The sequence below is a fragment of the Cydia fagiglandana genome, chromosome 6, assembly GCF_963556715.1.
Source record: "Cydia fagiglandana chromosome 6, ilCydFagi1.1, whole genome shotgun sequence".
Lineage (NCBI taxonomy): Eukaryota > Metazoa > Arthropoda > Insecta > Lepidoptera > Tortricidae > Cydia > Cydia fagiglandana.
In genome coordinates this window covers 5,822,084-5,835,633 of record NC_085937.1, presented here as the reverse complement: position 1 = coordinate 5,835,633, position 13,550 = coordinate 5,822,084, and the positions used below count along the sequence as shown (strand labels likewise).

At 36.0% G+C, this 13,550-nt stretch overlaps 1 protein-coding gene across 2 annotated transcripts in view; it reads right to left on the bottom strand.

The window, feature by feature from the left end:
* LOC134665042 (cerebellar degeneration-related protein 2-like) overlaps positions 1–13,550 on the bottom strand; it is a 119,540-nt gene that overhangs the window by 34,821 nt on the left and 71,169 nt on the right. The window contains exon 1 of one of the 2 annotated variants that reach the window (XM_063521825.1): positions 2,221–2,533. The exons of the other annotated variant lie outside the window; for it this stretch is intronic. Within the exon in view, the coding sequence (XP_063377895.1) occupies positions 2,221–2,302 (82 nt within the window). The 5' untranslated portion in view covers positions 2,303–2,533. Of the gene's footprint in view, positions 1–2,220; positions 2,534–13,550 lie in introns of those variants that run through there. 2 annotated transcript variants of the gene reach the window in all.

The following is a 13,550-nucleotide window of genomic DNA, read 5'->3' as shown; positions in this document are numbered from 1 at the left end:
AAAAATCTACAGAGTTTAATTAAACTTAAAGATACCGGATATTATGCAAATGTTGATAATGATTTATCTACTTAGCTATAAATTTTATCTTTCGCTCATGAGTCAATTATTCACGTTGTACATATTTGAAATGTAATCACATGCTTTTAGCATTTGAAAGAAAGTAGGCACGTTCACACCCGGATTTTAATATTGACAATATTTATCAATAAAAAGTAATGATTGATTCTGTCTCAGTCAGTACACTTATTCAGAGACAGGTAGGTAACTACTAAATAAATGTATTTTAGATATTTACAGTTAATTTAGCACGAATAGATATGAATATGAATTAGAATGACAACTTAGATATTATAGTCTTGAACTTTTAATGCAAGGTTCTTACTAAATAATGCATGTATAATATTATCTTAATATCTTAATGCTTGTTTCCAAGTAATCCAATGGAAAAAACACAACTAGTTATTATTAAGACTATTTTGTTAATTGCATCCAAAATTCATATTACGTATCTAAATAAGATGGCGATAAGTATACATTTAACCATCAGTATCTCGATGAAGCAATAGAAATAAAGAATTAGATTGAAGCAATAATTAATAATTAATTAATTTCTGTATTATATAAATAAATAAACCAACACTAACCAAACCAAAACTAAAACCAAAACCAAAACCAAACTAAACCATCCACCAAACCAAAACCAAAACTAAACCAAAACCAAAACTAAACCAAAACTAGTGCCTACGTCAAATCATGGGATTAGTTGTCAAGCGGACCCCAGGCTCTCATGAGCCGTGGCGAAATGCCGGGATAACGCGAGGAAGAAGAAGAAGATTATATAAATAAATGTTTTCTTTTATAAAAACTTCGCGCTTGTGCACGTGTAGACAAACCCATTGTCTTATGTTATTGCCAACCTTGAAGGTGCGTTGATGCACTGCGTTTCATAATTAATAACTTATTTTTAATGACACACTAATAGCATGTTCATTCTTTCTATGAATTTTTTAGTAAGTACTTAATGCATTGATAAATAACGAAATTCCTAGTTCATAGTTTGAGATAAATTAGTATACTATATAGTGGTGTAGTCGTTGTTTTGACAATATTACGCCACGAATTAGAGAGGAAGGTAGTCCAACTCTGGCTTTAAATAAGTAGGATTGGTAGGCACAGACGAGACCTAAAAGCGAAAGTGGATTACCTATAGATTGTGCCTGTTTGGGTTATTTTACGTACGTAACACTTTTGAATTTCGCTGACGGGAAGGGGAGGTTTTTTTAAATAGTGTGTATAAGTATAGCTGTTAAATTAAATAGATGGACTAGCGTCTAATTAAAAATTGATATCAGAGTGATCATTGTGTGAATAAAGTTAAAGGTGTCCGGAATAATAAAAGTGAGGGGCGAATAAATCGCTTTTTAACCGGTTGGCTAAAAGACTTATCGATTTTAAAACCCTACAAAGTAGCTAGGGGAGCCGGGGTGAATGTTCGCGACGGCACGCGGTCGTCACAATACCAAACCTTAACTTGCCAAAACTGGATACTGTCCCCTTAACCCGGCAGCCATTAACCAATAATCATGATATTGGCTACTTAAAATGATTCTCTTTTGACCGACAGCGCTTCCTTTCCTTTCTTACGAAGAGTTCAAATTCACGTCAAAAAGATGCAGTGAAGTAATTGAAAAACCTGACTACTCATGGCTCGTTATAAAATCGCTTGACAATGCCACCTTGGTTAGTGACACTAATCGGGATTTATTTTTAGCAATGATTAACCTATCGCAATGCTAAACAGGTAGGTAGCAATAGCAACTACGGCAATCCGTGTCGCGATTGCTTTATTAACTTTATTTCATTAACTTAAAGGAACACGATTTTGGCTAGACAACTCAAAACTATAATTATGTAAGAGATTAAGAATAACAATTATGTAAAAAGCTTCCAACAGTAGGTATACTTATCTATTTAATACTCGTGGAAATATGAAGGTAGAATAACTTTTACTAAATATGAAGGTAGTTAGTAGAAAAACAATATCTATAGTTACGCATGTAAGCAGCCAGCAGTCTACTGTCATCTGGGGAAAATCAATAACATCTCGCTTTCGAGACAGACTTTGACGTCGCGTTATATGAACCATGATCTTTGTACTTTACCTTCTCAATTTTCGAATTAAGTTCTTATGATCTTTTTGTTTTAAATGTGACTCACCGTCGAGCATGCATCGGCGGGACGCTTGATCATCCTCATCGAAGTCCTCCAACACCCCGGACTTGGCCTTCGCGATATCCATGGTTTGATCACAAAGACACTACGGCATTTTGCACACACAACACATGCACACGCGGCGTCACTGCGTCAGAGCGGCCAGCTGATTGAGGGGTCGGCCGCCACCGGCGCGCTATCGCGGCAAATGAACGCAAATAACTGGCTTGATTATGAGTAGCTTGCACTGTCCGTTCAATGTCAGTATCGACTGTACAATCAATTTTATTATGCGACAGGGCCGCGAAAAGAGGAGTCGGGTGTCGCAAGTGGCCGCGTCGAGTCTGCTCTGCGCTGCCGCGGGCATGCGTCAGTCCTCGGGAATGTTACGCATGCGTGAGACTCTGGTATCGACGCGCTATGGCGACGACGGGACGCCAGCGCCACTGACCGCCTATCATAGATGATAATGGGCTAACTAATTGGTGCCAGCGTTCCTTATCAAGGTCTAAGATAGCGATTAAATTTCCAGTTAAACAAGTACGATGATTAAACTACGTTTAACTGGATCAGGGTTAACGTTTTTGAGTAGATTATATGATTTCAAATGTGAACTGTATGTATTGTAGAATAAGGTTCAGGTTTACGTTTACTGCACTTCAAGCTTGTAAGTGTTCAGTAAACTAAACCGCAGTAACTTGAAAGCGCCTACGGTTTGTCGCGCAGCTTTTGCCAGCGAATGTTCGTGCTATTATGTATCGAGCAGGCGCTATGAAAATAATAATCTATATATATAAATGCAAGTGTCCTGACTGACTGACTGACTGACTGATTCATCAACGCAGAGCCGAAACTACAAAAGCCAGAAAGTTGAAATTTGCACACCAGATTGCATTTATAAAGTGTACAAGAGATAAGAAGCGATTTTGAGAAATTCAACCCTTAAGGGGGTTAAAAAGGGGATGAAAGTTTGTATGGGGTTAAAGTTTTCTTTTAAGCTAGGATTTTGAAATTTCGTAAAAAGATATATTATTAAAATACAAGAAAACTAATTTCAGCGTTTTTGAAAATTCATCCCCTAAGGTGGTGAAAAAGGGGTTGAAAGTTTGTATGGATATCAAAAAAAAATTCAAGTGGTGGACATGAATCTTTGTATTTAGGGATATTATTAGAAGACAGGAAAAGTAATTTCAGCGTTTTGTAAAATTCATCCCCTAACAGGGTTAAAAAGGGGTTGAAAATTTTAATCCATTACAAATGCTTTGAAACTTCGTAGGAAGGCATAATAGCCGATTACAAAAAAAGTGATTGCAACGTTTTTGGAAATTCAACCCCTAAGGGGGTTAAAAAGGGGATGAAAGTTCGTCTTCGGGTGCAAATTTTATTTTAAGTTAGGAACTTGAAACTTTGTAAAAAAGTATCAAATTCAAATACAAGAAAACTAATTTCAGCGGTTTAGAAAATTCATCCCCCAAGGTGGTGAAAAAGGGGTTGAAAGTTTGTATGAATATCAAAAAAATTTTCGAGCGCGGGACTTGAATCTTTGTATTTGGGGATATTATTAGAAGACAATAAAAGTAATTTCAGCATTTTGTAAAATTCATCCCCTAACAGGGTTAAAAAGGGGATGAAAGTTTGTATGGGGTTAAAGTTTTCTTTTGAGCTACGAATTTGAAACTTCGGTAAAAGATATATTATTAAAATACAAGAAATCTAATTTCAGCGTTTTTGAAAATTCAACCCCTAAGGTGGTGAAAAAGGGGTAGATTGTTTGTATGGATATCAAACATTTTTTCGAGTGTGGGACTTGAATCTTTGTATTTAGGGATATTATTAGAAGACAGGAAAAGTAATTTCAGCGATTTGTAAAATTCATCCCCTAACAGGGTTAAAAAGGGGTTGAAATTTTGAATCCATTACAAATGGTTTTGAAACTTCTTAGAAAGGCATAATAGCCGATTACAAAAAAAGTGATTGCAACGTTTTTGGAATTTCAACCCCTAAGGGGGGTTAAAAAGGGGATGGAAGTTCGTCTGCGGGTGCAAATTTTATTTTAAGCAAGGAACTTGAAACTTTGTAAAAACGTTTTACATTAAAATACAAGAAAACTCATTTCAGCGTTTTTGAAAATTCATCCCTTAAGGTGGTGAAAAAGGGGGTTGTGTGTTTGTATGGATATCAAACATTTATTCGAGCGCGGGACTTGAATCTTTGTATTTGGGGATACTATTAGAAGAAAATAAAAGTAATTTCAGCGTTTTGTAAACTTCATCCCCTAACAGGGCTAAAATGGGTTTCAAATTTTAAATCCATTACAAATGCTTTGAAAATTCTTAGAAAGGCATAAGAGCCGATTACAAAAAAAAAGTAATTGCAACGTTCTTGCAAATTCAACCCCTAAGGGTGTTAAAAAGGGGATGAAAGTTCGTCTTCAGGTGCAAATTTTATTTGAAGCTAGGAACTTGAAACTTTGTAAAAAGGTATTATATTAAAATACAAGAAAACTCATTTCAACGTTTTTGAAAATTCATCCCTATGGTGGTGAAAACGGGGTTGAAAATTTGTATGGATATCATGCATTTTTTCGAGCGCGGGATTTGAATCTTTGTATTTGGGTATATTATTAGAAGACAATAAAAGTGATTTCAGCGATTTGTAAAATTCATCCCCTAACAGGGTTAAAATGGGGTTCAAAGTTTGAATCCATTACAAATGCTTTGAAACTTCTTAGAAAGACATAATAGCCGATTACAAAAAAAAGTAATTGCAACGTTTTTGGAAATTCAATCCCTAAGGGGGCTAAAAAGGGGATGAAAATTCGTCTTGGGGTGTAAATTTAATTTTAAGCTAAGAACTTTAACTTTTTGGAAAAAAGGTAATAAATTAAAAAACATGAAAACTAATTCAAGCATTTTTGAAAATCATCCCCCAAGGTGGTGAGAAAGGGGTTGAAAGTTTCTATGGAGATCAGATATTTTGTGAGTGCGGAATGCGGAATTTGAATCTTTGTATAAGGGCATAGGTGCCTATTATGAGAATACAAGAAAAGTAATTTCAGCAACCAACATCAAAATCCACTTGACTTAAAACTTCATACAACTTGCTAAAAAAGAAAAGTACCTACTTAATTTCAACATTGCTTGGATATGAAAATTATAGATACTAAAGATGTAAAATGTTGAAGATAAGATTCCACGCGGACGAAGTCGCGGGCAACAGCTATGGTAACATACTCGTAACTTTAACAGCTTTAACTAGATGACTAGAGTTAGACCAAGAAAAGTCTGCAGCTAATTTGATAGCACACGTAGAGCTAGTGTTATTGTTATTTAATACATAATAATTTCAGAGAAGTTTGACGTTTAAAATAACAAATGGAACTTTTGAAGTAGGTAGATTATACACAAGTAATATATTGAAATTGTTAAGGTTTTTTTTTATTTTCTCTGTTGTCTAATATGATCTATGATATAAGAAAACAGTTGAATAGCGGGAAGAATAAAAATAAGTTGTCAAACATGTAACATAAATTAAAGATTTTGTAGAAATAAAATGAATTAATTTGATTCATTTGTGAGTTGTTAGGACTAGGCCGAGGATTGTCACACACAACTTGCATGTGTCACCCTTTCCCTTCAAGGGACAAGTTTAAAAAGAAAGACATGTAAGATCACAGAAAATATTAATTTGTATTTCGTGCTTAAGGTTATGAATTATGATTTTGATTATGTGAGGTAAATGTAAATGTTATGTTTGATATTTGATCAACGAGTTTGAATACAAAATTGACAAAAAACGTTAACATGACATCATGGAAACTTGCTGCCAAGATGATGTCAAGTTTATTCCGGAGGTAGGTATTCACAAAGAGGGCGGCGCATTCAGAATTTAAAATATGATGTTTATTTCGTATTAATCGATCGTATTTGACCGAAGTTTCGGTTGTGGTTTCTGCATGTTTTAGCAGAAAAATCATAATTGTTTCGGGCGGGCTGAAACAGTATTTTCATTAGTGTCTACGGTCTGGCCGAAGTTTAAGTTAGAGCTTCGGCATAAAAATTATACTTCGGCTGAAGGTTCGGTTTCGGACAAAATTAGAGCAAAACCGAAACTTCTGAACTAGCAAAAAAACCGGTTTCGGTCGAACAATAATCAACAAAATAATAAAATAATGTGGCCGCACATTTGCTGCAAAGATTGGCTACGTCAGTCACCTGAGAGCGCACCAGCGACGCTCTCAGCTGTAGCATAGCAGTCGCTGTAGCCGAAAACGGCTAGGAGATGATGATGATGAATCAACAAATACACGGTGACTAAAAAATAACTGTATTACCGTTGCCAGGGATGTTTTGGGATTATACTGAGCAACTTATACTATTATCGTGAAAAAGAATTGACCCTCCCATAGAAAATGGACCAGCCAAAATGTATGAAACAGCCAAATTTTTTTCATCACGGTTCATGAGATACAACCTGGTGACAGGCAGACAGTGGAGTCTTAGTAATAGGATCCCGATTTTACCTCTGGGTACGGAACCCTAATAAGAAGAGCAGGCTAAGCTGAAGTAAACAAAGTTTTTTTAATTATACTCAGTCAACTGATTCGACATATTTTCGGGCAAAAAAGGTCAAATTAAGGTTGACGACTTATAATAACTCACGTTATAACCGGATACATTTAAAATATCATTAACCGGCTTAGATTATCAATAAGGTCTCCCTCGCGAATACAAATCTTAAACTAGATTATAATCAGTACAACAAAGAAGGCTAATAAATTAATTAGACACTGTATCGTTACACTTTGGGTTCGATACTAACTTATTGGATACGATAAAATCGCTATTACACAATACATTGGTTCGCGTACGACAAATCGAGTTGTTACATCAAACTTCTTTTAACTCTGGATTGGTTTAATTTGAAATAAGCACCTTATGTTGCAAAACACAAGGTTGCTTTTCCAAATACAATAGTAAATAAGATACGAGATTGTCAAAGTGACAAGTGGAAATTAATCGCATGAAAGTTTGGCGGACTATTTGTTACGTCCCACAGGGAAGCAACAAAGCTTCTCGCGGGTGTACAATAGATACATTATTTTACAGCCGAAAGCTTATGTAAGTACTAAATCGACTATTAAAGCCAAATTAATGGACCTAATGACTGAACTTACATCATTACTTCGGACAATGCTGAGTATTTAAACTGTAATTCATTAATAAAATTAACAATCAGGCTGATGAAATTGGCTACATCTTAGGCCGGCAACTATATAAAACTATATATCCGTGTATACCAGGGGGTCAAGGGCCTCCAGGGGTCGGCAAACTTTTGAGAAGAGCCAACTGCAGTAGGAATCACCAGTTTAAGGAAGCTTAAAGAGCCGCGAATGATGATTTCAGTGGTGTAAGAATCCTCCAAGGTTAATTTTATGGTTGACGTAAAGAACCGCAATTGTACCTGCAAAGAGCCGCTTCCGGCTCGTGAGCCGCGTTTTGCCGACCCCTGGGGCCATTTCGACAACTGTCAGATTTGGCATCCACGTCAAATCATCAGTTGACTTTATTGCATACTGAGTGTTGATTTCATCAACGGTGGATAATATAATTTGGTACAACCAAAACTCAACTCTAAACTAAGGGTGGTCCGGTTTGGTTTGCTTGTCACCCTAACTGTGGATTGTTAATGTCAAATTTTGACATTGTACGTATTCGAGAACTTATTATTTTTCCCACATCAACGGGAGATCAACACGATACGTCAAACGTCGCTTGTCGAATAGGGGTCCTGACCTGTACTACGACCTTAAAATACCTACTTATTTAGGTACCCAACTAATTTGGTTGCATCTTTTTCCATATCGTAGAAAAAAAATGGGAACCATATCTGCAATAACGGCCGATTAAGTTATCGGCCTTAGGCGTATAGGCGTGTCTATGTCTAATGGAGACATGAAAATTCTAACGCTAACTGCAATTTCCATAGCAAGAAATACAATTAAAACTTACATAACGTTATCAATGGCATAGCAAAAACACTATTAGATACAGGCGCCTAGAATCAAGGGCCTACCGCGAACCACGTTCAACGTGTCCCCTCTCCCTGTCACACTTGTAAATTCGTACGTAAGTGTGACAGGGAGGGAACACATCAAACGTGGTTCGCGGTAGGACCTCAGAGCTCAATAACGGCTAATGTCTTTATGTAGACAAATTTTCACACGGTTTTAATTGCCCCATAAATACTAGAACAATGTTATCGCTGATCTGACTCATTCGACGCCGATTTATTAGATAACTACACGTATCTTTGATATGACAAGAAATTGCAGATAAATCATTCTATTCGATAGAACTTTGTTATTGGGAGTCAACTGAGAATGAAATAACATTTCCTTGGTTATGTTTTAATGTTTAGAGGCGCACTAAAAATGTTTATAATCTACTAGCTGTAATGTTACCCGCGACTTCGTACGTAAGTATGTTGGTGGTTATATATTCTTCATCATACATGAGCACAGAACATTATGCAGCAAAACATAGCAGTAGGGATGGTTAATCATTTGTTAATAAATTACACAATGCATTAGATTTGTCTGTCACAACCTAGGAATTTACAAGCTCCTAACTGAAAACAATTGTTCTTGATATAATTAATGTTAATTTCATTTTAAGGTAATTGTATTAATTTATTGTTGACATGTATTTTTAAGTTTATTTTTAATTTTAATATGATATTTTATGTGATTATCTATGGATATATTTTTTTTCCTGAAATAAAGTCCCTTAGAAGATTTCCAAGTCCACTATTTAAAAATAATGTTCGCTGCCGATGCAAACTTTCAACCCTTTTTTTACCACCTTGGGGGACGAACTTTCAAAAACGCTGATTTTGTTTACATTTTAATAGAATACCTTTTACGAAGTTTCAAGTTCCTAGCTTAAAATAAAATGTAAGCCCCATACAAACATCAACCCCTTTTTAACCTTTTTATATTTTTCCGTTTTTAATTTTATATGTTTAAGCGGACCCTGGCGCTAGGCCGGGAAAACGCTAGGTTGAAGAAGGAGATGTTTTCCGAGCAAAGCTCAGTCTCCCAAAAATTATGTTTATGAAGAACCAATAAGTTTACAGCAACTTCTCAACCAGTCCACTACCTAATTTACAACGCAACGCAACGCAACGGTCGTTGGCAACGCAAAACCCCGCTGTGACAACCGAGCCTATAAACAAGTAGACACACATTGTTTATAGGGTTGCAGGACGCCACGAGCTATCGGTGCAGTCGTAAACAGTGTTTGTTATCGGCGGTTTTGTCTGCGACTGTACCTAGGAAGCATTGCCCTTTGATATTTTATGAGTAAATAAAACTAGATACAATGTTTGCAGGATTGTAATCGGTTAAGTGTACCGGACTAAGAAAGTGCTATAGAAAATATACGATTTAAAGTCCTACAATAATTGCGATTTTCTAAACATCTGTTAAAGCTAACAAACCGTTGATAATTATTTGTGTCAGAGAGACAAAATTTACCAGGGGATTGTAAGAGTTGCTAAGTTTCATGAATAATTAAGGTGATATCTGATATAACTATTATTTTAAAAAACCATGGTAAGTACATCCGCTTTATCCCCTAAATTAATTTTGAATTCCAAAAAGAGAATAGAGACATAGCTAATTTCGTACAAAAAATAAATTAGAACTAACATAAATAAATTGAACTAACTCGAATTTGTTTTTAGGTGTAATTTTATGTCATTAATTTCGTATAGCAGGTAATTTGATCCATAATCCAGTATTTTTCCATCCATACCTAATATATGAAGATACTTAATATAAATACTCTATCTAAGCGGTTTATATTTTTTCATTAATACAGCTAGGTAAGTACATACTTGTACATGTGTGAATGAACAATATATTATGATGTCAATACTTAAAACATGTTCAGATATTAGATACCTAAATTAATCTTGCAAGTCACGCATTTACGTCAATAATCAAAAGCTCAAAGCCAGTCTTCAAAGGAAAACAGGCTAAAGCTCACTGAACTTGAAATAATGGCATGCTTGCGGCATTGACGTAACTTTGCCGGTTACACTAGGTATTATAGAGGTTCAAGGTTTAAGCGTATCTAAATATAAAAGTTACGAAGTGTACAAATACTTTACATGTCCAATACCTAGTACATGGGGGCCTAGCCAATAGTACAGTGTATAAAAAAAGTAAAACGAAAAAAATCAATCTTATTTTTCGTTTCCACATAGATACGCTCTAGGTTAGAGTATTTTGGGCTCTATACTACAAGTTATTCCATCCATGTCTGCTACAAACCATCACCATTACAGTTTACAGGTATATACGTAATAAGTAAGATCTTAACTCTTATGCGTCCTAGTTGAGACATGAGATTAATACTAAAAGAAGTGTAAATTAAACAGTAAAAAAAGAAAATCGCAGATTCGACGGCGATCAAATGGTAGATAGTATGATTGCACTTAATTAAATGCTTTTTGCTAGTGGCGTGTCGATAGTATCGACTCGAAACTCGTGCGACGAGAAAACTCGATTGTTCCACATTTACCGCGGATTCTCACCGCCGCCGACTGTTATGTTACTTATGTTGTACGTATGACATGAATATGACAGTTGAATTAGAACAAGCAAATGAAAGAAAGTGAAATGAGTTGTACAGGAAATGAAGAAAAGCGTTAATGTAGGAAGTGATCAGGTTTTCTTACGACTTATCCTGACTTATCATTTTGTCGGAAAAGAACGAAGACGATGTAATTGAGTTCAAAGTAGTAAGTAGGTATTCAGAATGCAACATAGTAAAATACCACTTTGGCTTTTGTTAATATAAAAAACCGGGCAAGTGCGAGTCGGACTCGCGCACGAAGGGTTCCGTACCATAAAGCAAAAAAAAAAAATAGCAAAAAAAAAACGGTCACCCATCCAAGTACTGACCACTCCCGACGTTGCTTAACTTTGGTCAAAAATCACGTTTGTTGTATGGAAGCCTCATTTAAATCTTTATTTTATTCTGTTTTTAGTATTTGTTGTTATAGCGGCAACAGAAATACATCATCTGTGAAAATTTCAACTGTCTATTAGCTATCACGGTTCGTGAGATACAGCCTGGTGACAGACGGACGGACGGACGGACGGACGGACAGCGAAGTCTTAGTAATAGGGTCCCGTTTTACCCTTTGGGTACGGAACCCTAAAAATTTGTTCGTTGTTTGTCTGTCCGCCTGTCAGAAACAATAACATGATTTAATTTTGTGTTTTGATTATTTTGGGGACCAGAATTAACCTTAATTTTACCTTAAACATTGAATACAAATATTCATCTGTTACCTACCAATATGACTGTCAACGCACGTGTAACACCTCTATAGTCACGAGCATATATGTACAAGCTAAGTGTCAGGCGGACCAGTACTGTATGCTTTTTTGTCATCAATGTCATCATCGAACTACCTATACAAACAATGTTGTCGTTTCAAATTAAAAATCATTGATAAACCCGCGCCTGTGCAACCATTTGGTCGATTATAATCTTTTCAATCCTCAGTTGAATTTGATTGATGGCACTTAATACTAAATGCTTGTTAGATAACTCTAACCCGTGTAGGTGTATCGCTTTCAGGCCCGTTTCATCGCAAATCGTACGTAACCACAAAATGAGATGGATTTTCTATGGTTCGTAAAATACCACATTACTATCATTAGATTCATTAGGCATTAGGTAAGCCTGACTGTCGTTTATGTCCTCATTGCCAATACCGGATAGACATAGGCTTATAATTTACACTTTACATTAACATGTCAAGTGTAAATTATAGCCAAATAGAAATAGCAACTAAAGCAATTGAAACGCTTCAGCGTTTCGGCTTCGGGCTATCCTTTGCGTTCCTATAATTATGTCATCGTCTCATTATATCTGACTGTATATCACGTCAAATGGCAGTCGGAACTCAGTGATAATTATTTATTGCAATCTTATAGCTCAGGGCGCAATGGTGAGAGTGGCGATAATCGTAAAACCAAATGTGGGAGGACAGTTGTGTAACAATGGTGTAATTCCTAATGTACAAGTTCGCGTAGGGTGGCTGGACCATAAAATATAGTATGGTATGTGGGGCAATTATAACACAGTGGTGGTTAACGCGCCTCCCATAACACCTTACCTTACATAAGATGGAAAATATTATATTACATTTTCATCACAAATATACACACAGTTGTATATTGATAGTAATTTCTAAAAAAAATATTTTTACAAGATATGTAGCTAAGCTACCAGGTCAACTTAGTTAAGATCAGTTAGTCTTCTAGGATCGCCGAACTGTAACTTGGTTTTCAAGTTCATTATGTACAGACAGTAAAACAATTAGCTTAGCACCCTTGCATACAAATGTGTATGAAAGAGAAGAAATATTGAATGAAAAAGCCTAGTAGAAGCATTTTTTCCTGTTAGTGACTAAAAAACTAACAGTTAGTCTTTTAGTCCTGACGATAGGTATAGAGTAGCAAAACTTGCAATACCTGACAAATTGCATTTGGCCTGACCTGACAACCTGACACCTTCCACTTTGCTCTATCTGCATATTAGTGTCAGGTCTGAAGTTTTGACAGCACACAGCATGTCGAAACGAAATCCGCCAGGTGGGGTATCCGTTCAATTACCCAATGTCCTTGAGCATTATTCCAAATTATTACTAACCACTCGTGATATAGCCAATCGTCGCATGCGCTTTTGAATACCGACATGTGCTCAATTTTTGAAAACTGAATTAAACCCTGAAAACTATGGTTTTCTTTTATTTAATTTGACAGATCACATAGCGGCATTTGCAAGCATCACGACGCAACATTGTAATTATCGACTATGGTTTCCTTATTTTGGTGTTTGAAGGTCCATTTCTTCTACATATACCTACTTATTTTTGATTATTAATGTTCCGTACAAAACTTTGTTCACGGAATACTTACCTATGGGATCACTTCGGTCTTGTTTTTAGGGTTCCGTACCTAAAGGGTAAAACGGGACCCTATTACTAAGACTTCGCTGAGTGTCCGTCCGTCCGTCCGTCTGTCACCAGGCTGTATCTCACGAACCGTGATAGCTAGACAGTTGAAATTTTCACAGATGATGTATTTCTGTTGCCGCTATAACAACAAATACTAAAAACAGAATAAAATAAAGATTTAAATGGGGCTCCCATACAACAAACGTGATTTTTGACCAAAGTTAAGCAACGTCGGGAGGGGTCAGTACTTGGATGGTTGACCGTTTTCTTTTTGCTTTTTTTTGTTTTTTTTTTTG